The 25,884-nt window shown below is 40.6% G+C and overlaps 2 protein-coding genes across 2 annotated transcripts in view; both read left to right on the top strand.

Annotated features, from left to right (window-relative positions):
- The window catches only part of GRIN3A (glutamate receptor, ionotropic, N-methyl-D-aspartate 3A), a 165,039-nt gene that overhangs the window by 118,286 nt on the left and 20,869 nt on the right, over positions 1 to 25,884 (top strand). The window contains exon 6 of the mRNA XM_011990036.1: positions 3,055 to 3,206. Coding sequence (XP_011845426.1) covers positions 3,055 to 3,206 — 152 coding nt within the window. The remainder of the gene's footprint in view (positions 1 to 3,054; positions 3,207 to 25,884) is intronic.
- PPP3R2 (protein phosphatase 3, regulatory subunit B, beta) lies at positions 21,438 to 24,874 on the top strand. The gene has a single exon (XM_011990035.1). The coding sequence runs from the start codon at positions 21,552 to 21,554 to the stop codon at positions 22,071 to 22,073; it is 522 nt and encodes a 173-aa protein (XP_011845425.1). The 5' UTR covers positions 21,438 to 21,551; the 3' UTR covers positions 22,074 to 24,874.

The following is a 25,884-nucleotide window of genomic DNA, read 5'->3' on the forward strand; positions in this document are numbered from 1 at the left end:
TGTATTTTTAGTAGAGACAGGGTTTCACCATGTTAGCCAGGATGGTCTCGATCTCCTGACCTCGTGATCTGCCCACCTCGGCCTCCCAAAGTGCTAGGATTACAGGCATGAGCCACCATGCCCGGCCTATTTATTCAATCTTAAGTCTCCAAGTAATACACATTCTACACATTCTGGTGTGGGTTCATGTAGGGATACATGTGGAATAATGCTTGGTGCACAGTGGAGCCCAGTATGTCCTAGTACTTATTATTAGAATCCAAGGATGATTTAACCGAGCTGTGTGCCACAATCTGTTGTTGTTGTTGCTGTTGTGGTTGTTGTCACTGTTGATGTTGTTGAAAACTATTGACCCAGGGAGGAAAAACACATTGATATTCGGCAAACCTGGCTAATTATCCTAACCATCAACCCACTCCTACCAGACAGTAGCAAGTCCTCCTACACTTTGTTCTTATATGGCCCAGTTTTCCCTTATGGCACCTATCTCAATTGTAATGAAATAATAATTATGCTATGTCTTGTTTAATATCTGTCTCCCCTGTAGAGTGTACATTCCATCACAGCAGAGACCACATCCACCTTGGTCACCGCTAAGTCCTGACCACTTAACATGGTGCCTATTTATTCAGGGAAGATTTGTTGCCTGAATGAATGAGCGAATGAATAAACGAATGTGTGAGTGAGTCAGTGAATCAGTGAATATTATATGATATGCTTGTGCCTAGTATTGTGCCTGATGTGCAAATAAGTCCTGAATAATGTTTGTGCAGTTGAATTGGAAACAACATTCATTATGTTTCTAAAGAAAACTGATTACTTCCTTCTAATAAATTACCCATTATATTTTTAAATGTTATTTAATAATAACATCAGCAGAATCAAAAGCTACCCATCCAAACTCTTTTGTTTTCAGTCCTGCCTTTCAAACCAAAATTACTAGGCATAAAACAGGCACTCAAAATAGCTCTTTGAATGGAAAATTCTAATCATGCTTTTGACATTGTCATCATTTTCTTGACTCCCTATTGTTAAGGAACAAATAATATTATTATCAGAAAAAAAAATACAGTCCATTAAAACTCAGTTTTTTATGCATTATTTCATCTCTTTTATTGGTTATACACACATCTCAAGCCTTTTTTTAAAGAAAAAGATTGTGTATCTGAATTAATAAAGAAACAAAAATCAGTGCTCTTGAAATTGAATTGTAAGATAGAATAATTATAGGAGATATTTGTTTCTATTAAGTATCTTTGGATGCTTGACAGTCTTTTAGTCTTTATCCACAAAAAAGGAACTAACTATATTTTTAATCTCTCTCCCTCAATCATGTTGAAGGCAAAAAAAAGTGTTTTGGGTTTTTTTACTATTCTGTCCAATAGCCAAAACAAAATGTAGCTAATTAGCTTCTTTCACATGGCTCACCAAAGAGGTTAACAGTATAGTAACATTTTGGAAAGCAAGTAAAGCCACACAGTGTGAGGATACAGAGTCTAAGCTGACTAATAAAACTCTGACAACAAATTAACTCCATCTTTATGTTTGTCCCTCATTCCTTCCCCTGCCTCCCTTGCCCTGCATTACCACCACCCTTTCACTTATCACATCCTTGGTTTTGTTAAAAAAAAATAATAAGTATTATGACAAGCTGGGCACATGGCTCACACCTGTAATCCCATCACTTTGAGAGACTGAGGTGAGTGGACTGGTTGAACCCAGGAGTTCAAGACCAGTCTGGACAATACAGTGAGACCCTATCTCAACAAAAAAATACAAAAATTAGCCAGGCTGGTGGTGTGTGCCTGTGGTTCCAGATACTTGGGGGGCTGAGCCAGGAGGATCACTTGAGCCCAGGAGGTCAAGCCTGCAGTGAGCCATGATGGCACCACTGTACTCCAGCCTAAGCAACAGAGCAAGACCCTGTCTCAAAAAAAAAAAAAGAAAAAAAAAAAAAAAGTATTATCATATACATATGCATATATAGGTATTACTAAAACTATATTGTTTGGTTTTGAATGTTTTAGTATTTACACAATGAATTCATGCTGCAAGTAATCTTCTGGAACTGACCTTTTTCACTCAATGGCATATTACTAAGGGTCATCCATATTATTGCCTCTAGTTCTAGTTCATACAGTTTTTATTATGTAATATTCCATCTGTGCAAATAGTCCACAGTTTCATTACCCATTCTCTTGTCAAAGAACATTTGGGTTGCTTCCAGTTTTTGCTATTACAAACAGTTCCTCTAAGAACAGTTTTGTACGTATCTTCTGGTATGCTTGTGGTGGAGATCTTTGGGAATGGACTCAGGAGCAGAACTGCTGTTCTTAAAATATGTAAATGTTCAACCATACAAAGTAATACCAAACTGCTTTCCAAAATGGTTGTGGAAATTTTCAGTTTATATTACAGCAAGCAATATATAAATAATCTTATTAATCCTCATCTTCTCTAACACTTAGTATTATCTCTTATGTATTTATTTATTTATCTATGGACAATTTAAGATGGTTTTTATAAGTTCCTGTTAATGTTTTAGTTCTCATACTGTATTGTTTATTTACATGGTCTTATTATATTATTCGAAAATTAAAAATAAATTTTAAAAAGTAAGAGAGGGTCATGCATTAACACTGATAAGAGAATGTCACCAACCACAGACTAAGATTAATCCAATTTTGTGTATTTAACGTTCAGAGGAGGGGTTCTGGAAGAAGTAGATAGGGAATCTAAGCCCTGATAAAGACCCCAAAGATTACCTCTAAGGAATGTCTTAAAGGGAAAGGCAGAAGATCTTAAAATGTTTCACTAACACACTGTGCACAGCCCATTCCTCTCCTTTTCCAACTCAATTCATCTACTCAGAGATGCAGCTGATTCAAGGGTAATCATTACTAGGAATGTCCTTGAGTGCTTTGAAAGAAAGTTGATGAAAACTCATCACGCCCTTTTTTTAGGTCTGATGGCAATATCACACAAGTATGTACTGTGGTGGCAATCTCTCAGGAAGGGTGTAAAAAATTCATCTGAGATTGTATTTTCTCCTAGGATACGGCATTGGCCTCCCACCCAACTCTCCATTGACCTCCAACATATCCGAGCTAATCAGTCAATACAAGTCACATGGGTTTATGGATGTGCTCCATGACAAGTGGTACAAGGTGGTTCCCTGTGGCAAGAGAAGTTTTGCTGTCACGGAGGTATGGAAAGATGGCTGAAAATGGTGACACGTTGTATAGCTGTACCTCAGAGAACATAAGGAAATGCTATTACTTGTGCCTCATCATCTAGGTTATTGCATTTACTAGACTCTTACGTAATATTTGGATTACTTTTCACTTTGCCCAAAAAGCGTCCATTCCTAAAGGAATTTACAGGGAAGCATGTTTGTCTTAGATTTAAATGCGATGCTATTTTGATGAGTAAATATCTAAATTTCTACTTTTCCCCATGACCTATATCCACAAGTACAGAAGAAATGCTGTTCTGAATTACAGCAATAGTATCTGAGACTGACATGAACACTGTTTGATTTAATCGTTAATTGATGGACATGATGTGTACTTCAAAATATCCTGCAAAATCTAATCAAAACATTGCTAAATTACCAATGGTTACTACCTAAAGATAAAGCCTTCGTGGATGTAGATTATAGAGCCATAGATTTTTAAAACTGAAAACAATCAATTCTCTTCTTTTATAGTTAGGAAAAGAGTACCCAGAGATACTCAGTGGTTTCCCCAAGGCACACAAATAATCAGAATCTGTTTCTTTCTATTGCAGTACTCTGACTTTACAAGGTAATTAGAGAGAAACCTATAAAATAAGGCAGAAATTGGATGATTAAAATTGGAGACTGGAAGGTATAACCAGAGCCACAGGCTCAGATATTTAAAAGAGGAGCCAAATATACCTGAACAAGGTCAGCCTGACAATTAAAAACAAAACAAAAAACACCTAAAGCGAATAATAATGGCTTCAAGTAGTCTCTGCCAAGAACTCTCGAATTTGTATTTCAACACAGACCCTTATTGTGAGCTCCAGACCATATATCCACCTTCCTATTTGACATCTCCACTTGAATATCCTCCAGGCATCTCAAATTTAACTTGTCAAAAGCTGAACCCTTGATGGTCCCTCCTAAATCTATTTTTCCCCCTGTGCCTCACATCTTGGTAATGGCACCTCTGGCCATCTAGTTACTCATTCTGGAAACTGGCAGGGATCCTTAATGCCTCCCACATCTCATCTTCCACATTCATCAACAAGTCATGTCTTTTCCTTCTATAAAATATGCCTCAAATATGCCCATTTATTGTCATCTCCACTGTTGTCACTTGAGTCCAAGCCATCATGCTTCACCTGGACCACTATAAAAGTCTCCTAACTGGCTCTCTGCTTTCACTCCTGCCTCCTCAAATTTTTCCATGTGGCAGATCATTCTTCGCTCAGAAGCCTGCAGTGGCCTCCCATGTTAATGGAACAAAAATCTGAAACATTGGCACGGCCCACAATGCCCTGTGGGACCTGGCCCTGCCCACCTCCCAGCCTCATCCCACGCCACTTTCCTCCTGGCTTCCCTGCCCAGGCTGTTGCCTCCTCTTCCTCAAATACTCTATCCTCTGACACTTGCTCAGCTAAATCCTTTACATTATTAACTCCCAGCTGAAATCTCCCTTCTTCAGTCTCTGATAATCCCAGACCAATATGAATCATATCTCCCTTTATAATCTCATATATCTCACATTATTTCATAACACTTGTCGTAATTTATAAATTATACTATTTCTAAACAAATACTTAACTGAGTTTTTGTTTTAGTGTATCCCTTCATTAAACTGTAAGAGCTTGGTGAGTGGCAAAGATTTTGTTTGCAATTGTATTGTCAGTGTCTCATATATAGTAGTACCCAGTGATTGTGGAATAAAGAATCAGAGAAATTGGACAGCGTACCTGAGAAAATGTTAGGGAGCAGAAAGTAAAAGCATACATTGGGAGTGAAATTTGTAGTGTACTATTTGGGGGGACAAATAGTGTCCCCCCAAAATTAGTGTCTACCTAGAACTTCAGAATGTGACCTTATTTGGAAATAAGGTCTTTGAAAAGGTAGTTAATGAAGTTAAAATGAGGCCATACTGTATTCAAGTGGGTCCTAAACTCAATTATGGATATCCTTATAAGGAAACCCTGTGGAGAGATACACAGGGAAAAAGTCCATGTGACAACAAAGGTAGACACTGGAATGTGCAGCTACAAGCCAAGGAAATGCTAAAAATTGCCAGCAACCCTCAGAAGCTAGGAAAGAAGCATAAAACATGTCCCTCAGAGCTTCCAGAGGCAACTAACCCTGCTGACACCTTGATTTCAGACTTTTGGCCTCCTAAACTGTGAGGGAATAAATTTCTGGGTTTTTTTGTGCGGTTTTTTGTTGTTCTTGTTTTGTTTTTGTTTTGTTTTGTTTTGTTTTTTGAGATGGAGTCTTGCTTTGTCACGCAGGCTGGAGGGCAGTGACGCCATCTCAGCTCACTGCCAGCTCCACCTCCCAGGTTCATGCCATTCTCCTGCCTCATCCTCCTGAGTAGCTGGGACTACAGGCAACCGCCACCACGCCCAGCTAATTTTTTGTATTTTCAGTAGAGATGGGGTTTCACCGTGTTAGCCAGGATGGTGTTGATCTCCTGACCTCATGATCCGCCCGCGTCGGCCTCCTAAAGTGCTGAGATTACAAGCATGAGCCACCACACCTGGCAAAATTTCGGTTGTTTTAAGTCACCAAGTTTGTGGTAATTTGTTACATCAGCCCTAGGGAACTAATACAGATAGATGATAGACATCTAGATGATAAGGATAAAAATGTAGATAGATAGATGATTGATTGGTAGATAGATAGATAGATAGATAGATAGATAGATAGATAGATAGATGCAAGCTGGTCAATGCCCTTGGTAATTAAGTTTACTTCTGATTATCCTGGAAGCCATGACAAAAAGGAATATAAGATGGGTTGGACATTTTTTTAATTGGAAGAAGAAGAAGTTAACCTATCTTTAGTGCTAGATTCTAAAATAATTCTTTTTGAAAAATTACATTGAGTAACAGAGTTAGCAGTGATTGCAAGAAACAAAAACATTTCTCCTCTGGATAACTTTTGTATTGATCAAACGTTTGAAGGAAGCAAGCGGAAAATGGGGACTTAGGGAGCTAGCACATTCTGTTTCCTACCATGTGATAGAAACTATATAAGGAACATTAACTTGGTTCTCTCTACAACCCTGTAAAGTAGACATTTTTATCTTTATTTGGAGAGATTTCCCTGGCTTGTCCTAAAAGAAATGAACTTGGGCCTATACCAGTCAATTGAGTTAAGTCAACCAAGGAAGGAAACAAACCAGTTGCCTAACCTGTGCCAAGTAACAATTACTTGGTGTTTTCTATCATTTGTTGTGACCATAGCTGACTCAAGTCAACATCTTCAAGTGATTCAGAATTGACAGCAAGACAAGGCTGGGTGCAGTGGCTCATGCCGGTAATTCCAGCACTTTGGGAGGCCAAGGCAGGCAGCTCATTTGAGCCCAGGAATTCAAGACCAGACGGGGCAATGCAGTGAGACTCTATCTTTACAAAACAGATTTTTAATTTAAAAAATTTGAGAGCAAAGTATTAAGAGAAAAGGAGCCTCCCAATCCTGTCCCCAAAGCCAGCATTCCTGAATGATTTTAACCTCCCTGATCACATGCAAGCCTCTAGGCTATTGTCATTTCAGAGGATCATCTGACCAAGACTTCAGCTGGAGGGACCATATGATTCCCAGGTGGAGGAAGACCTAAGGACACACAGCTCTGCAGACTCAGAACCTAACTCTACCTGGACACACAGAAGGGAACACACTATCGGAGACTTACCAACACAATTATTAACATAAACCTATGTCAAATTTATGCCAAAGGAAAAGTAACTAACCTAAAACAAGATACATTTGAAGCCATACATTTCTGGATTTGAATCCCATCTCTACCAATTAACAGCTGAATTACTTAACTACTCTCAAGTCTGAGTCTTCTCATCTATGAATGGTTATGATAAAACCTGCCATCCCATTTTGTTCTAAGAATAAGAAGTCATTTATGGAAGCTCAGAATGGTCAATAGTAAATAATAGAAGTACTAATTCTTCCTCTCCCTACATTAGGATATCTTCAGGTGTCTATGGCTCTTTTTAAAGTGAAGAAATATTCCCAGAAACCCTCCATTAGATTTCCTCATATTTCATTGGCCAAAATTATATCTTCTGCCTATGTCTAAGCCTATCATTGGTAAGGGAATGGGTTCACCATGATGGATTAGGCCAGTCATGACTCATCCCCTAGCGCTGGAGATTGCACAGCCTCCCTTGAAACACAGGGTCACATTGAGAAGTGTGAAGGCCTAAACAAAAGCAGGATTCCCTTAGGAAGGAGGAGACAGAAGCATAGATGTTGAATAAGCATCCAACCACTTCTACTCTCACTCTGTAGACTTTGAAAGCTGCTTCTTCTCTCATCCCACCTACCACCAGCCATCTGCACAATGAGGTATTTTGATTTAATCATCTGCAAAGCAAGTCCTCCCAGCTTTGATACAGTGATTCTGGCTTCCCTTAATATTGTCCTAAAATATGAATATTCAGTATTCTATACAGTATAGTATAATGGTTAGAAACATGGGCTTTGAAGGCAATTCTAGATTTGAATCCCAGGCCTACCAACTGTGATACCAGGACATGTTATTTAAGCATTCTGAGACTCAGCTTCTACAAACTGGGGAGATAGTCGTATATACTTTATAGGATTGTGGCAAAAATGAAATTCAATAGTGCTCTTCAAATATTGGGCATATTCCTAAATATGATAACCACAAAGTTACCCATGTTCTTAAGGATTATGAGGTTTCACCTCATATGTGTTACAGGGCTATATGGATTTATCAGCAATTTCAAACAAAATCAAATTAAGTGTAGACCAAAAAAAAAAGATGTTTTGAAAAACAAGTATCAGTGAAAGCCATAAACTGTTGAGATGATGCATCTAAAGTACAGCAAAATGTTTTCCATTGCAGTTTTTCACAGGCCAGATTCAGGGGAATGGCAGATGGGAAATTCTAGATGTAGTCAGCTGGAAGCATTGAATAAGAGGCTAATATCAGGATCAACTTGTGCTTGTCAAGGCAATGTTGGGCCCACATTCCAGGTTAGCTAAATTTGAAAGAGAGCTAGGAATGAGAAGAATGGAGGAAAGTTGTGTCCTTACCTTCAGGGACAGAAATAACAGAGTTCTGGTAACATCAGTTTGTGTAGAGATAGGAGGGCCACACACACACAGAGCTCTTCTTCCTCAGGGATGCTGGTCTGCTGTATGGCGTATGCTGGTCTATGGAATAGGAAACTTTTTTGTAATAATGCTTACCTGGGTACATTTAAACAGCAATGCGTATTCTTGTGTGACATTTTTGTTTTGAACAACCTAAGACAGAATTTCAGGATTTTCCTCACAGAACCTAAAGATAGAACGTAATTAAATGAAACCAGTCTTCAGTTCACTGACTGAGTTTGGTCTCCTCTGCACAAAGACCCTCTGCCTGCTGGATTTCCCATTGCTCAATACACTAAGTCTCCAACTGCGATTTTTTTCTTAACTTTCTCCCAGAAAAGGTCAGAAGAAGAAAGCATACTTATTAATGTTTCGCTTGTCATCCCTTTTGCCTCAAATGTCATACACTGCCGGGCTCTGTTAGTGTGGAGAACCAGGATTAACTTTGAAATCAGACAAGCTATCCTTGAAGCCTACTTCAACCACCAACTTACTTTTGGCGAGTGCCTTAATCCAACTCTGCTTTAGCTTCTTCATCTCATCAGTGACTGTTGCGTGGAGTAAATAAAATGATGGTCTCATACACATGGCCCTCCTCCTTCCCCCTGCCCAGGGGGAGGAGTGCAGGGCACAGTGCAGAAGAACCAGGTATATACTCTGGCTGGTTCCCCTCCCAACAGGTGCCCCTGACCCCTGAGGATTCCATTCTTCGGTTTACTTTTTACCTTACATACCATTTTGCCAGTTACAGTTCCTGCGTAAGTCTGTTGCTATAGAGCAATTAAACACCGTCTTTCGCTCTGAAAAAAAATTCTAGTTTAGATAACAAATTACATGGTGACCTAGTAATAAAATTACTAGGTGCCTTTTTCCCCCATTTCTGGCAGTTGCACATTAATACTTGGCCCAATGTGAGAAGCTTGACCTATTCACCTTCCATCTCTTTGCAGCCCCAGAGCTATCTAGCCGCAGTTTCTCTGGAAGATAAACTCACTTTTTTTTCCTGAATTTCAGGGCTTTATCTGCTCCCCAGAGTCACTTAGGAAATTGCAGGTCCAATTCTGCCGACCAGACTCTGGCAATTTTCAAAGAGGAATTTTAAATTGACCTCAGGTGTTTCCCCATAGTCCTCCCTGCACACCTGTGCCTCTGCCCACAGTGGACTCATTGTCAATCAATGCCATTAGGGAAAACATATGGCAGGGTGTAAATTTCCTTCATTTTCCTTTGACTCAGCAAAAAAAAAAAAAAAAATTAACTTTTTTCAACTCCCCAAGTGAATTTAAGAGCTCCAGGGCAAGAGTTTTGACATCGGTTATTCGCAAACCAGGAAAGCAAGGCAGCAGACCACAGTTTAGCAACCTCTAAAATTCTTCAAGGGATTACTAACATATCCAGATGATAACTTCTTTTTGCAAGCCTCCTTTAAATAATAGTTTGAATAATGCACTTTTTACCAGGTGGGACTGGTCAGGAAGAAAGAGGAAACAGTGATCTTGGTGGGGAGCAGATAGAACACTCCAATGATCAAAGGAGAATGTTAAAGAAACTATTTGCAAAAGTATGATTTAAGGAAACCAGTGAAGATACTACAGTCTCCCAGGGCAGGTGAAGTGAGGGAGCCATGATCACATCTAGGTTCAAAGGGAAGAATTAAGAGAGCCATTTCTAGAACCCAGGGAGAAATGGCAGAGGGCTTTCTAAGAGCCATGGCCATTTGATCAGGGGTACAGCCGTCCCACAGTGACCTGCCTGGAAGACACCCAGGGAATAAATACCTGAGTTTGGTCTCCTCCCACCCTTGCATCTTCTACCTCAGGTCAAGGGAGCCTGTCAATATGGTGCAGAGAGGTCCGCTTCCCAGGGCACAAAGCAGGATGAAGAAAGGTGGAAAGTAGATGTGGAAGGGCAGAAGAATATCCAGCACTGTCCCTCGTGGCAGATGAATGTGAGATGGGGTCAGCCACAGAAAAGTGGCCGCAACCCAACCATCTGAGAGTGTGCAGCCTCTGCACCTCCAGACAGGGATCCAGCCTGCAGGGAGAGAGACCATGCCTTGCACTTGTTGGGAAGGAGAGAGAAGTACAATCAAGTCTACTTAAATGACCTTGGTCTTGAGAGTCAGACCACCCTGGCTGTCCCGTCACTATGAGGAGGCAGCTCTATGTCCTTGAGAAAACTGCTTAAACTTTCTGAGCCTCAGTTTAATGCATATCTTGCTTGATTGCTACAAGATTTCTTGCTGAATCCAGGGATCTCCTCCGCTGTTATTGAGTACTGTGGGAAACAAATACATACTAAGCAAGAAACCAAATACTAGAGTGAAAGCTCTAACCTTGGAACCCAGAGGCCTTGATTACATGGGATAGGGAAAAGGAGAAGCATATTGTGAAACTGTTCAAAAGGAAATCATTAAACTCTCCAGTGATTTTAGTATCATGGGAAGCGCACAGCAGGAAACAGTGCCCCATATCTGAACTTTCCCCATCTTTTACCTCACCCTATTCCTGACACCACCAGCCTCCAACTGACCTTCAGTCCATTCTTGACCCTTCCTATTCTCCCCCAGCCTTTACCTTCACCCACCAAAAGATGGATCCATAGGGCATAGATGGAGTGAAGATGTCTATTAACCTCGTTATGAGGTAGTTTTAAAAATGGAAGTTCAAATGGTTTGTTTTTAAGGAGCATGATGTAGGAGCAAAAGTAAAAATAACCATGGTATCAAAACATCCACATCAAAATGTCATGAACACAAATTGCTTAGCCTCCCTGACTTCCCTACACTGCAAAACTGAGATATTTTATGTTTCTGGCTTGGTATAAAGAATAGAGATAACATACATCAAAGTGCCTGACACATAGTAGGTGCTGAATGGATAGTGTTAATCATATTTGTCCTGACACTGCTGCGAACCTGTTCCATGACCTTTGACAAATCACTTCACTTCTCTAAACTTGTTTCTTTGCCTTAAAATAAAGGACCATGTACCATGGCCAGCAAATAGACGCTGTGATTCTCAACTAAGGTTATTTAAGAGGATTCCTGGCCTAACTAATAGAAGATATGGATCCTGGGGCACAGAGGAGGACAGTGGACGACCGACCTCCAGCCTGGGCTCCCCCTCCCCGACCAGGGACCCAGACTTGATTCCCAAGGACCACCAAAATGTATATATGATATATTAATATGTGTTTACCTATTAATATTTATTGAGAAAATGGAGTTCTCTCATAGCAGATCCATTCTTCCCTCTGTTAACTTCTTGGAAGGGGAAAGGGAAGGGTTAGTCAGCTATACATTGAAAGCCAAAGGGAATCCCACAAGTCAAATTGAGAAGCTTCAATGCCAGTCAGTTTTTTCTGTCCAGTTTATCTTTAATTCATATTAAAAACTCAAAGGGAATAGTTAGGGCAGTGGGGGAGGGCAGAGTTTTAATGCAGTCTTTTCTGCTCTTGACAGCTAGCCCACATCTCAACACTCTCCTGCCCCTTTCTCATTCCTACCCCTTCTCTTTTCCATTTAAAATGTCACTGTCTGCCATTCAACCTGATGAAAGTTATGGGGAGGCAAGGAGAGTTAATGAGTGTAGATTGCTTTAAATTGAAAACTCGTGTATATCAAGAGCCACCTTGACAGCTGAGTGCTTTCCTTAGCGTAGCCTAAGTAATTAAGTTTAATATTTAAGCCAAGTGTAAGGTCAGATGGAACCTCTCCAGGTAGTGTGTTCTGAAAACCTGAAGAAGCACAAAGCTGTACGTGTATTCTTTTATGACGTGGAGTAAAACTGGGCCTGAAGAAAGGGAAGCCAGTCTCGGAAAGACCTCATTTTCATCTGTCTGGCTACAAGAACAATTTCCAAATCCATTCGTTCTTTCTTTTGCTTCTTTTCTTCCTTTCCTTTTTGTTTCCTGTCTTTCCTTTCCTTCCTTTCCTTTTTTGTTTCCTGTCTTTCCTTTCCTTCCTTTCCTTCATTCCTTCCCTTCCTTCCCTTTCTTTCTCTTTCTCCCCACTTCCCTTCCTTCCTTTTCTTTCTTTCTCTTCCTTTCTCCTATCCATCCATTAGCAAACATGTGTTTAATTCTCATGTAGCGTGTCCCATGCTGGGTGCAGCCAATGCAGAGATGAATACAGAGCTCAAAGGCAGGGAGCTCATAGGAGCTCAAGAGAGACTTGTGAAAAAAAACCCAATTCCACACCGCCACAGGGGCAGCAATAGATGAAGATAGAAGGTAAGCAGTGGCAAAACAAGGCCATAATTCACACATGGAAAAGCTAGAGGAAACAGAGCAGGCTTCCTGGAGGAGGTAACCCCTGTAGCGGGAGAACCCTCCAGACAAAACCAGAGTAAAACACTGAGGCATGAAATTATAAGCAATGCAATTTGGCCTTGCCCTTCAAAGATACTGCACCCAATCATACTGGATTGACAGAATTGTATGCCCTCTTAATAGTGCCCCTTCCCCAGGAATTCTAAAATTACAGGTGGCTGCTTTCTTTGGCCCACTTGTTATGCAGTCACAGGTGGACCCACAAGTAAATTATGGGCCTTTACTTTTCCTGCGCTCGGCCTTGTAGCTTCCCTATTACCTCCTCAAAGGCAGGGACATCTTTTCCAGTCTTATATGGAAGGCAGTCTAGAATACAGAAGAATTTCAGCTCTGGAAGCAACATACCAGGATTTGACTCCCAGCTCCACCACTGTGTGTCTATGCAAGCTGTGCAACTTCCAAAACTTCAGATCTTCCTCCAAACCTGGGAATAATAATAGGGCCTGCCTGAAAGTGTGAAATACATTTAATGAGATAGTTTATGGAAAACATCTGGCTTGACAAATGTGCCCTCCTCCTTCCCTGATTACAGAATCATGCACGCAGAAAAAATATATATATTTGGTGAATAATAAGCATAGACAAGAAATTACAGTTGGTACACCCACCCTCCTAGGCCCATCTTGGCCCCATCTCGAAAAAAGCAGAAGCATCTTATCATTACAAGCATCTTCTAACTCCAAGATAAACACTCTTTTATTTATTGCTTACGTTATGTTACAGAATCAAATAATTTTTTATTGCAAAATGAGAAATGCATGATTCTGGAATTTTCTACTTTTCAAAGTGCTGGTTTAACTAACTTTTGTAGCGTTGTGTTCTTTCTTTCTTCCAGCTCAGTGTCTAAGTATGAGTGGGAAAATATGAAGATGCTTTATACAAACCATTAGGCGGCACTTAAAACAGATCTTTACAGAAACAGTGGTAACTTGGTCTTCGCATGTAGTCAATGGTATTGCAAAATTAGGCTCCCAGACCTACAATTCTCTAATCTTGTTTTCCCCTCCCTCCATATCATCACAACATTAGGGCTGCTTCTCTGTTGCTCTCTGGCTACTGTAAATGACAGAAGTTTGGATTTTGAGAGAAGGAAAACTAATTTCAGCAAATGTCTCCTTCACCCTTGCTAATGACCAAGTAAACAGATCTCTTGGAATGAGTCCCCTTTTTTATATACCAGAGATTCTTGGGCATAAATTATACCCAAGACCACATACTGTTAAGAGATCTTGCTTTTCCCTGGTTAAATTCAGCGAACTCATGAATATTGATGAAATGCTATTTACTATGCAACTAAAAGGTATGAACAGTGCTCAAACTGATTAGGACTATTGTGAGAGACAGTCTTCCTTCCATTTTTTTAGACTTCCATGCACTAAAGTCTGTGGGGGATCACAGGAAATGGGACTCCTCCCTCACCTCTATTCCCTGTGCAGAGAGGAGTTGTTTCTGGGCTCTGAGGATTCCGGCTTGGAGAAAGCATGGAAATGTGTGAAGATTGCCATCTAGTGGCTCCTGATGCAAGTTATTACAAAATACTGGAAAAACCACCTTTTTTCTTTCTCACATAAGGCAAAAACCAAGTCTAAAAATGTGAGAAATTGCCCTGACACTTCCTCCAGCGTATCTGAGGACAGTTCCTCCCCATGCGGCTGTGGGAGTTGGTAGAATTTCAGGACATGTTGGATGAGAAGGCAACATCATGGGAGAGTCCTGGAGCCTTTATAGAGATGCCCCTCTTCTTATGCAATATAGGTGGCTTCCTGCAACATGAAAGCTTAGGGCTTGCTGGCCAGGGAAGCCAATGCATACTCATGTGGGGCCTCTTCTGAGCTCCTTCCCTCTGTCCTTCTATACAATAAGACTTCAGTCTAGTGTTATGGGTTGAACTGTGTCCCCTAAAAAAAGATATTGAGGTTCTGAGGTCCTAATTCTCAATACCTCAGAATGTGTTCTGGTTTGGAAATAGGGTCATTGCAGACAGGATTGGTTGAGCTGAGATTCAGTCATATTGCAGCAAGAGTGAAGCCCGAATCCAGTATGACTGGTATCCTTATAAGAAGCCATCTACGAAGACAGAGACACTCAGGGAGAGCACCATGTGATGACGAAGGCAGAGACTGGATTTATGCATCTGCAAGTCAGGAAGGCCAAAGATGACCACAAACCACCAGGAGCTAGGAAGAGGCAAGAAAGGGTTGCTCTATAGGTTTCAAAGGGAGCATGACCCTGCCAACTCCTTGATTTCAGACTTCTAGCCTCCAGAACTAGGGGACAATAAATTTCTGTTGTTTAAGCCACCCCGTTTGTGCTGCTTCATTACAACAGCTCTTGCAAAATAATTAATACCCTCCACATTTTACTTCTAGTGCCTCTTTCATCCCAGCTCAGGCTCTTCTAGACAAGAATTTGTAGTTGTCATTGTTTCCTAGCTGCTCTCCCAAATACTGGTCTCTTGTCCCGTTCAATCTACCCACAATGCCAGATTAATCTCTGCAAAATATAATTCTGATTAAGTTGTTCTTTTGATAAAACTTCTGCTTTCCCTACTGGATAGAAACTGAATGTCTTAGCCAAACATTCAAAACCCTGCTTCATCTGGTTCTGTCTAGCTCATCTTCTGCTACTTCGCTCAAGTACTTCAGCCATTATAAGCAACTTGCTAATATCTACAACTGCACTCTTTCCCACTTCTGTGATTATGGTACTTGTTCCCTTTGTCTCTCTCAGGATCAAATACTTCATGAAAAAAGAAAAAAAGTCTTCCTGTATTGTTCCCAGAAAGAAGTAATTTCTCAATTCTCTGAGTTCTTGTAGTTCTTTTCCCTTACCTCTCTGCTGACATGTTTTGTTGTCCATCTTGTGTTGTTAATTATAACTCTTTAATGCCTCAATTCACTCAGTGATCAGCAAGTTTTCTGAGCAAAGACCATCTCTGAATGTCCCAATGCTTTACATGTTAAAACATGATTGAATAAACGATGCCCTATGAAGAATAATTGAGTAAATGTTGTCTTTTCTTCAGTGTATGGGGAATGGTCAAACCATCTTATCACTTCATCCAATACCATGCTCTCCCTTGGCCTCCCTACTCCAGTCACACTGGCATTCTTTCAGTTCCTCCTACTTGTTTTATTCCTCTTACACATGGAGTTTCTTCTACTTGGAACACTCATTCCTTCCCAGAACATCTAGTTAACTTCTGTTTCTTGAGACTGTAGATCAATCATCATTTCCCCAATAAAAGTTTGCTGTTGTCGAAACTCTCCTAGCACCATGTACTTCTCATCTGTAATACTCAAGGCAGGTGCTCCTTTACATCTATGGATATGATAATTTGGTTACTGTCCATCTTCCCACCAAAACTGTAAGCTCCAGGAGAACAGGGACAACAGGAAAAGCATCCACGTTAGGTCAGTATTATATTCTTCTCGCAGAGTAGATCCTCAATAATTATTTGCTGAGAAAACGAATAAATAGCTGAGTATATCTCTGTGTATGTATGCATACAGTCTATTTGAGTTTTTAGGCAAGCCTAAAGTAGGCAATAATTATAATCTCTACCATTCCTGTGCCTACTATGTGATAGGCATTGAGCCTACTTCTTCTTATAATCTATCTCATTTAATCCTGAAAGTGATACTCTGAGTTAGTAATCATCATCCTTGTTTTACAGATGAGTGAAAAGATTCAGATAAGTTAACTCTGCCCAAGGTCACAAAGTTGTTAAATAGCAAAACTTTGATTTAAAACCATACATGCCAAAAACTCATTAAGCACCATCTCAGTATTACAAAAGAAAACCAAACAGATGACAAACCTGATGCTCAGGAACAGTTTAAACTCAGGCTATGTGGTTCTACAGTCTACACTGTGGCTAATGTCAGTACACTTAGATATTAAATATGGTGACTGGCAATGCTACAGAAAGGTGAGAGCTTCCAACCAAATGTCAAGGATATAGGTTCTAGAGCAGCTGTGTGATCTGGTCTCCTGACTGGCTTGAAAAAATGAAACCTTATGTGAACCTCAAGTCTCATTTCCATTTCCGTTAGTTTGATTTTCCAATGTCAGTTATTTTTACATGTGACCTACTCATATTTCTTTATCTGAAAACTTTTGAGGGAAAAAAAAATGACTTACTGAAATAGAAGAGCCATCAAGCCTCCTGGTTTCTCCCAAAACAGTTAGTCAACCCTTTTAATTTACTTGCTTCAGTGAATGCCCTACAGTCCACATCAATCCACAGTGATGAACAGAAAAGTAACAAATAGTGTTTTCTATGGAAATTACTAAGAATAATTTACAGAGAAAATTGAAACAAATGTGTCCCATAATAATGCTGAACTACATAGTTTGTGAAACGTAGAACAATAAGAACTCAACTTCACATTGACTAAAAGTCCAGATCTAGCATAATGTTACATCCTCTACAGCACGGAGTAGAATGGTTCTGCTTGTACACCTGAATTATTTCAGTGAAGTGTTACCACCTTCCCAGTACTGTCTGTGTAACCATTCTATATTCCTGTGACAAGATTTCACCTTCTTATGTAACATTTCTATATACACTACCTCATCTGATTCTTACAATAACACATCAGTAGATAAAGCAGGTGTAAGTATTATCACCATTTCACAGTTGAGTATGTTGAGGATGGTACAGCAATAGCTTCACTCAAAGGCTCACAGCTAACGAGGTAAAGAGCTGAGGCTGGAACCAACTATTTACCTCCTACGCTCTCTCCTTTACCCTTTGCTACCTCCTAACCACACACTCACATAGGGAAATACAGCTGACTAAGAGTTTTCACCCTGGAAGCTTCTTTCTAAATGACTATCAAGGAATTACTCAGAAGAATGTAAGTGAGGAATCCTTAAGAGTGCCTGATGGGCCAGTGATGTTGGTTACTTTGTTTCTCAAGACTGCAATGGAAGGTCTGTAATCAGTCCTTAAAGAGTTCTGAACAGGAGGAGTCAACTTTTATGCTGGTATAGTGTGTGAGCAGCCTGTGGCATACTGTAACCAATACATGAGGAGTGTTGTTAAGTGGCCACATGTACACTTAAGTGTCCAGGGCAGGCTGGTATCCTTTAAGACTTCATCTCTACTAGCAAGGTAAGTAACAATAAAGTTAGTAATAATAGCAATAATGATAATGACTTATTATATTGACTAACATTAGCTTTAATACTCATAAAACTGTACAAAATATATATTATTAGCCCCATTTTTCATATGGGAAAACTAATATCAAGCGACTTGTCCAAGGTCTTACTGCTCCTAAGTGGACAGTTAAGATTTGATGTTGTCCCATTTTAAATCCTTTCTACCTTATAATACCTAATTAATAATACCTAATAATACCTCTTTTTAACCTAATTAATTCAGTCAATTGGGGTAATAATTCAACCATCAAATATTTTAGCTTCCAAATCTTTCCATTTCCATTAAACTGTCTAGATCTGTGCTGTCCAATATGATGGCCACATGTAGTTACTGAGCACTGGGAATGTTATGAGCTCTAATTGACATGTACAAAAAAATAAAATACAGTACAAAAATGTGTAAAACAACTCATTCATAAATGATAATATTGATTACATGTTGAAATGGTAACGCTTTGGATATGTTGGGTTAATATAAATATATTATTAAAATTCACTTTTTTGCTTTTTAATGTTACTAAAAATTTTAAACTACATATATAATTAGACAGCGCTGCTATAGATTATTATTTCAAGATTCATCTATTTTATCCCCACATACTGATCTCACAGAGAATGAAAAACCAGTATGAAAATGCTTTTGCTGTTGAATTATTCTCATGGCATGAGCCTATAACATAAGATATCAAAACACTGTGTTCTGTAGTATATGTCAGACTGTCTTTATTTTTTACCATAATCCAAGCAAGAAAATATGTCATATTGCAAACCCAGAATGATCTGGTATTCCTTTATCATATATACATATACTATATTTAGTTTTACAACTTTATGAAGTAAACTTTTTACAACTTTATAAACAACTTTATTAAGTAATAGTACTTCCCCTTACTGATGATACTTTCTCTTCAATTATCTGCTATTCTATTTTTTTTATGTTGCTTGTAACTCACTAAACCAACTTCATCACTCACTAGTGTGTTGTAACCCACAGTTTATAAAACTCACAAGAGTGTGCAAGTGAGATACTGATTCTGTCTACACAGAGGTGAAGGGATATTTTAGCAAATAATAACATGGACCTGGCAGTAATGAATGAGCTGGTGGAGGCCTATAGCTATAGCAAGATCTGTGGCCCATTCAGTTGGCAAAACTGAAGGGAGTTCAAAACGCTTCCTCTCTCCTATAGAGTCAGCACGAATGGACCTGTCTAATGCCCATCTGTTGTTCTGTCTGCTCAGCATTACCCCTGTTCTTATAAGGAAGAGCATGTGCTTCTTTTGGTACCTGCTCTTCCTACCCAGCCCCCACTTCCCCACTCCCCCGCCCCAGCTCCACCCGTGAGGTTCAAATGGAAACTCCCATATGTTATAAACCATGTCTGATGGCTCATAGGTGGGAACCCAACCCAAATGAAACCACTCAGAGCCTACTCCTGGGATTTGTGGGCATCTAACTAGAACAGGGAAAAGTCCGTCTTTTCTGATAATAAAATCCCCAAAGTCTTAACTTGGAATCTGTCACTAGTTGTGTCCTCTGCAATGTAGAAGAATTGCTTTATCATAGGAGAGAGTAAAGGAAAGAGAAGCAGAGGTGAAAGGCACAGAGAGGTCAATGGGCCCAACTCCTTGCAGGGCCAGCTTCATGGGCATGTGGCCCATGCAGTCACTTAAGGTCCCGTACTTGGTTTATGTTCTTCTGTGGCCATCTTGAAGCTCTTAATCATTTTCAAACAAAGGACATCGCAAATTACATATCTGGTCCTGAGGCGTTGGCTCCAATTTTTCCTTAAACCCAGTGGGATCCTCATCCTTCCTAAGACTGAATCATTCAGCTCTTCTTTAGATTATGTGAGATTCTTCCAACAAATTATCTTTTGTGCTAAACTTCTTAGAGGTAGATTCTTTTACTTGCAGCCAAGAAACTGGACTACACTGTGGTCAAAGACACGGGATGAGACCAATAACACAATTCTAGAGGCTCCCAGCCCCATTGCATTCCCAAAAGATACAGTTCCGTCCTTGCCCCTCAGGTTTCTGATTTTTTCAGAACTACACCTGCAGGGCCTGGATATCTCCCCAGAGAGTCCAGAAAGGTCTTTGTGCTTTAGAAAGAACACAGGCTACAGTGGTTGGTAGCATTTAGAGACTAACACTGGTTTTAGGCATCTTGTAATATAATTTAAGGTGGTATCCTTAATATTGCAAATTCAATAGGTTTATATCCAAACTGTACCATGCTCATTTCTCTGAATAACTGAAAAGCAAGCAAATAAGTAAAATAAAACATGTTCCAATATCACAGTCTAATTGGGAAAAGGGGTTTCATTTGTGTAATGCCCATAATCAGCTTTAAAACATATCCATGGATTATCATTTGTTTACAGAGGAAAGTAAAATGGCCAGACCTAATGATGAGGTGATCGGTGGCTTAGTTTTGCTAATTCCAGCATGGCTATCTTTAGACTGATATTTTGGCTGAACCATAGAACACAGAACTTGCCAACATTTTTTAAAGTGAAGGAGTGTTTGCCTCTTTCAGTTTGATTTAGTGGCCTGAGGTTTCCCCCAAGTCCCTTTGAACTGTTTGCTCTTGAACCGCATTTGTTTCTTATGCATTTGGAGTGATTGATGTGCTCCTAAGGAAGAAGGAATAGGAGGGAGCATGTGAGATTAGCCTTCAACAGAAATAACAAATCTAGTTGAAACAAAAGGAGAAAAGTGAGATCATCCAGAGGTTACTGTCACTCTCAACACACACAAAGGTTTCTTTGGGCAGACTGCAGACGTTCCCCCAAAGTACTCTGCAGAATAGCCGCCAGGCACCAACAACAAAGATGTGACTTGGGCATGAGATGATAGATTCGAGGGAACAGAGTAACAGAAGTTGTGTTCTTGAGAACTGTGTCATCTTGAAAAATGTCCTGAATTCAGCATTGTTTATATTCCTCCGGAATATGTTAGTGCCTGTAGGTGATCCATGTGAGAAATTCTGGTCTGGTGTCTTACAAACACTCTGAATCCTATGTCCTGAAAAAGTTACAGAAGGATGTCAAGCCTGGCTTCCCCTCCCACGGAATCATGGAAAACATACTATATCAATGCCTTGATGTGCCACCTTGTTTCGTCCTTACACTAGGTCTGTAAAGCAAGTATACAGTGTCCTTGGTTGTAGTTCAGTCATTCGGCATATATTTACTAAGTACATATTGCCTGTGAAGCACTATGCTTCTGGGATACTGCAGCGAATAATACAGATGTGACCCCTTCTCCTTCAGCGCTTACTTTCTCAGATAAAAAAAAGGGGGGAGGGGACATTAAGTAGATAAAATAATTGCCAGGGGAATTGGGGTTATCATGGAAAGGTACAAGAGTTTGAGAGAAGGATAAAGAGAAGGGGCAGCCCAGCTTTCCACCTCTGCCTCTCCCAGGCACTCCCAGGCTCCATTCTCTCCTCCCTATACCCCTGCCCAGACAGCACCCACCTCCCCTTCCGCCCCCTTTTCCCTCTTCTTTCCCTCCTCTCTCCGCTCCCTCTCTGACCTGCCGCCCCTCCCTCCGCTCCCCTGCCCTTCTGCTCTACCAAGGCCCCCAGGAGCCCTCTACCCTCACCCCATGGCCCAACCGTCCGGGCACGCGCCCCGCCCGAGCCCGCCGCCCCTGCGCCCTCCTCCCACCCTGTGAGCCGTGGCCGTTGCCAGATGTCCACAATGGGAAACGAGGCCAGTTACCCGGCGGAGATGTGCGCCCACTTTGACAATGATGAAATTAAAAGGCTGGGCAGGAGGTTTCGGAAGTTGGACTTGGACAAATCAGGCTCTCTGAGCGTGGAGGAGTTCATGTCCCTGCCGGAGCTGCGCCACAACCCGTTGGTGCGGCGAGTGATCGACGTCTTCGACACCAACGACGATGGAGAAGTGGACTTCAAGGAATTCATCCTGGGGGCCTCTCAGTTCAGCGTCAAGGGCGACGAGGAGCAGAAGTTGAGGTTTGCGTTTAGCATTTACGACATGGATAAAGATGGCTACATTTCCAACGGGGAGCTCTTCCAGGTGCTGAAGATGATGGTGGGCAACAACCTGCCGGACTGGCAGCTCCAGCAGCTGGTCGACAAAACCATCCTCATCCTGGACAAGGATGGCGATGGGAAGATATCCTTTGAGGAATTCAGTGCTGTGGTCAGAGACCTGGAGATCCACAAGAAGCTGGTCCTCATCGTGTGAGCCTTTTTCTTACAAGCACCACCCAACAACTTTTGCTTTCTTCCCTACCTCTTTCAAGATTTGCTCAAGATGTCCAACTGTCTCTCTGACTTAGCTGGAAGTATTTCTCTTTGTGAAGCCTTATGTCCCAACAGGAGCTTCATCACCAGCTCAGTGCTATTAATTCTTCTCTGAATGACTCAGGGTACCCTATGAGGGGAAGAGCAAGTCAATTGAGCATAGTGGGGAAAGAAAAGGAAATGCCTTTTATAAACATCTTTGTTTTGATCGAAAGACCAAACTAGAACTTTGAAAGTTCAAAAATAAGAAAATATACATTTTTGCTGTTATTTCTCATCATTTTGTTTATGGGAGGAAATTTATAATTTGCATGGGTGTTAGGTGGACTGTTTTCATTTGCTTGTGTTCAGATATCTTGTCAGATTGTTAACTTCCTATTGTAGAAACAGGGACAAATATATTTATCTTTGCTGGGCATCTTGTAATCACTTTTCTTGGGGGACAAAATCCTATCTTTTCCTTCAGCGGATTGCAGCCCCATTCCCCACAATGCATCCAGAAATCGCTGTGCATGTTTGAGGGGTAGGAGTTCATTTGGCCTCCTCCTGACTCATTGCTCCAGCTCCTGAACAGAAACTAGCTTCAGGGCTCTTATAGGAAATGCTAAGCCTGGACTAAATGCCCAGCTCAGTCATCATCCTCATTGGCAGTGGGTTTCCAGGGTTGGCAGCCCACACCAGCATTAAGTTCAATGAAGGGGACCTCCAGCTAAATAGGCCAAGGAAAGTGTTCTCCCAGAAAGTGCTCTCACCTCAAACATTGGTCCCTACCCCTCAGGTGGAGAGAATGGGACATTTAGTTAGTTGTCCCACGGAGGAGAGGCAGTAAAGATTCAGGCTGCAGTGGAATCTCCCTAGGATGCTGAAGTGGCATTATGTCTGTTGCTCAGAGATGCAGAGACTGACAATTGTGTCTCCACAGCAGAGGTGGATGCTAGCTACACTAGCTATGCTGATTTTGAAAATCAGATCTGGGGCATAGCAGAGAAGCTGAGCGCTCTCTCATTCCAGGAAGCCTTTTCCCTAGTGGAACATTCAGCGCAGAAGTCCTCACACCCTAATAGATTTCCACCACTGGGAGCCTGTGGTTCCGGGGGAGATTCAGAATGCAAGTGTCTCTTCCCACTCATTTATGTCATGTTGGTAGCTTTAGATCAGCCATGGTGAGGAGAGAACAAAAGCTTTTAGTTGTTTTTGTTTTGTTTTGTTTTGTTTTGTTTTGTTTTGTTTTGGAGAATCGGTTTGCCAGTAAATACATCACTGCCTGTACGCCAAATGTTACCAGCTCCCTGAGGTCCCACATACTATTGTCAGTTCTCAGAGCACAAACTGTCCTCAGAAGAGCAGGGCTAGGACTTGTCCCAGCATCTGTGGCTCCACACCAATCCCCTTTCTCACAGAGAACCACTTCCCATATAAGATGCTTAAGGCTCTCAAAACAGCAGAACAAATGAAACATACTCTCCCTACACTTGCTTAGCTAAGGGATACCACTCAGGTAACTTTTTTCAGGACATGGAAGATCTATTTCAAGGAGATTTACTGCTATTTTATTTGGAAGAAGCTGGCAACTGGTCTTGACCAAAAATAGAAAAAAAAAAGTTCACAAATTTAATCACTTGCAGGGAACCTATCTATCAAGGCACCCTACCATATACGTTTTTATTTAATAGATTACTTAGAAACCACAAAAATAGGAATCCTTGCCCCTTCAATTCCTGTTCAACCCTAAAAATTGTGATAACGCTCCCAACCCTGTGGTGATCAGGGTTATGCAATGTTCAAAGATTCAGACACACCTGGGTTTGGATTCAGTTGCAACTAGGTTGTTATCACACTGACTTCTTTTTAGCTGTGTAAGCATGAATAATTTACTTAGCCTGTCTGTGTCTTTCCACCTAATTAAAAAGAGGATCCTTCCCAGGGTTATTTTGAGGATTCAAAAAGGCATGCAACACAGCTGGAGCACAATTCCATTTCATTCAATTAATTCCCTTCCCTTCCCCCTTCCTCCCCTTCTACAAGATCAATATGTAAAGGAGACATGAGGCTCACTGGTTGTTTTTGAACACTTACTTAGTTCTTAGCTACACCCACTCTAAAATTAACTGGACATATCGTGTACAGCCCATATCCAAGCCTACAGAGAAAACAATGGGAACAATTTCAAGGTCCTCCCCACTCCTTCATTTGCAGAGGGGACAACAGACTTTTTGACTTGAGAGCTGGAGAAATTTTAAAAGAAAATCTCTCATTCCAGCCCAACCTATTTAACTTTTTGTGGAGGAATTTTACATGGAGAAAGTGAGCACATGTCATGCTAGCCAAGAGGACATTATTGTCATTAAAGAGAGACATTATTTATATACCCTGCAATGTGCACATTAAAGTATGGAAATTTTAAAATTATGACTAAGGGTTTGAAACATATTGGATTACATGCTCACATTTAACAAAGAGAGGAAATGTATTTCAGTTTCTGGAGTGGCTGGAATTTACAAGCTAATTGTCCAATAAATCTACTCAAGATAATTACCCAAGGCTTTGTGGCAATGACCTTGAACTGAGAGCCTGTATCCGGATTTAGCACTGGAAAGATCTAACTGGAAATTTGGGTTAAAAGAATCACATTTATTCCCAAATCAGAATGCTTTGTTTTTCCTGTCAGTTAATTGCCAGTTGCCAACAAATCTAGTTCTATACAGTTTCTTGGGATGATGATAATAAACATTTATTGAGCAATTGTCCCATAACTTTTGATATAACCTTTGTTATACATATAATTTAATCATCATAACAACACTGTGAGTCTGGTGCCATTATTTCAGCATTACAGATGAGCCATGTAGAGATCTAGAATCTTCTCCAAAGTCACGCAGCTGGTAAGTGGCAAAGCAAGGATTTGAACCAGGCTTTCTGACCCCAAATCCTGAGCTTTATTTCTACCTCTCTGCATTTATTTTATTTTTATAGTTCCTATATCTACCTGTCACAAATTATTTATTATAGTCTTAACCATGTATGTAATCAAATCAAGCCTCAGTTTTCATAAATGATGAAACTGAAGCCCAAAGAGGTAAACTGCTTGTCAAAGAACAAGCAGCCTCCACCTCTTTGGTTCTATGCATTGCAATGAAACAGATATGTTAGGCAAAACAGTTTTAAACCATGTTCCACCGTTGGCTCATCTTGAGAAACAGGTGACAGTATTTAGATTAAACCGATAACACAAACCAATATGCTCTGAGGCTATAGAGATCAGTCACAATATGTTGTTATGAATCCTATGTTAATGGATTGTGTCTGCTCTCTACCATATGCTGCTATCCCCAGACCACTAGACACTCTTTTTGAAACAGAAAAAAATACGGCTTCAGCAAATTCAATTTAGCTTTGGTGTATATTCTATCATGCTTTAGAAACATTCTCAAGGAAAAAATATCTTCCAAACATTTTTGTTAATTACAAATTCCTAAGCCACTGTCTGAGGAACAGTGTGAATTTTTTAAATGAAGACAATTTTTATTTTAAAAAATTACAAATTCCATTCTCCACTTACACTACTGATTCTTTCTGTCAAAAGAGAGAGTAGGTAGTTAGTCTGCTGTGGTGTTATATCTATTTTGAATACTGTGAACGGGGGAGGCTCGGGTGTTTTTAAAAACAGAGTGTCGGCGGGGCGCGGTGGCTCATGCCTGTAATCCCAGCACTTTGGGAGGCCAAGATGGGCAGATCATGAGGTCAGGAGATCG

The sequence above is a fragment of the Mandrillus leucophaeus genome, unplaced genomic scaffold (assembly GCF_000951045.1).
Source record: "Mandrillus leucophaeus isolate KB7577 unplaced genomic scaffold, Mleu.le_1.0 Scaffold368, whole genome shotgun sequence".
Taxonomy (NCBI): domain Eukaryota; kingdom Metazoa; phylum Chordata; class Mammalia; order Primates; family Cercopithecidae; genus Mandrillus; species Mandrillus leucophaeus.

Bases quoted from the DNA above. Each gene is read 5' to 3' on its own strand.
- PPP3R2 (XM_011990035.1), top strand. From the start codon at position 21,552: ATGTCCACAATGGGAAACGAGGCCAGTTACCCGGCGGAGATGTGCGCC.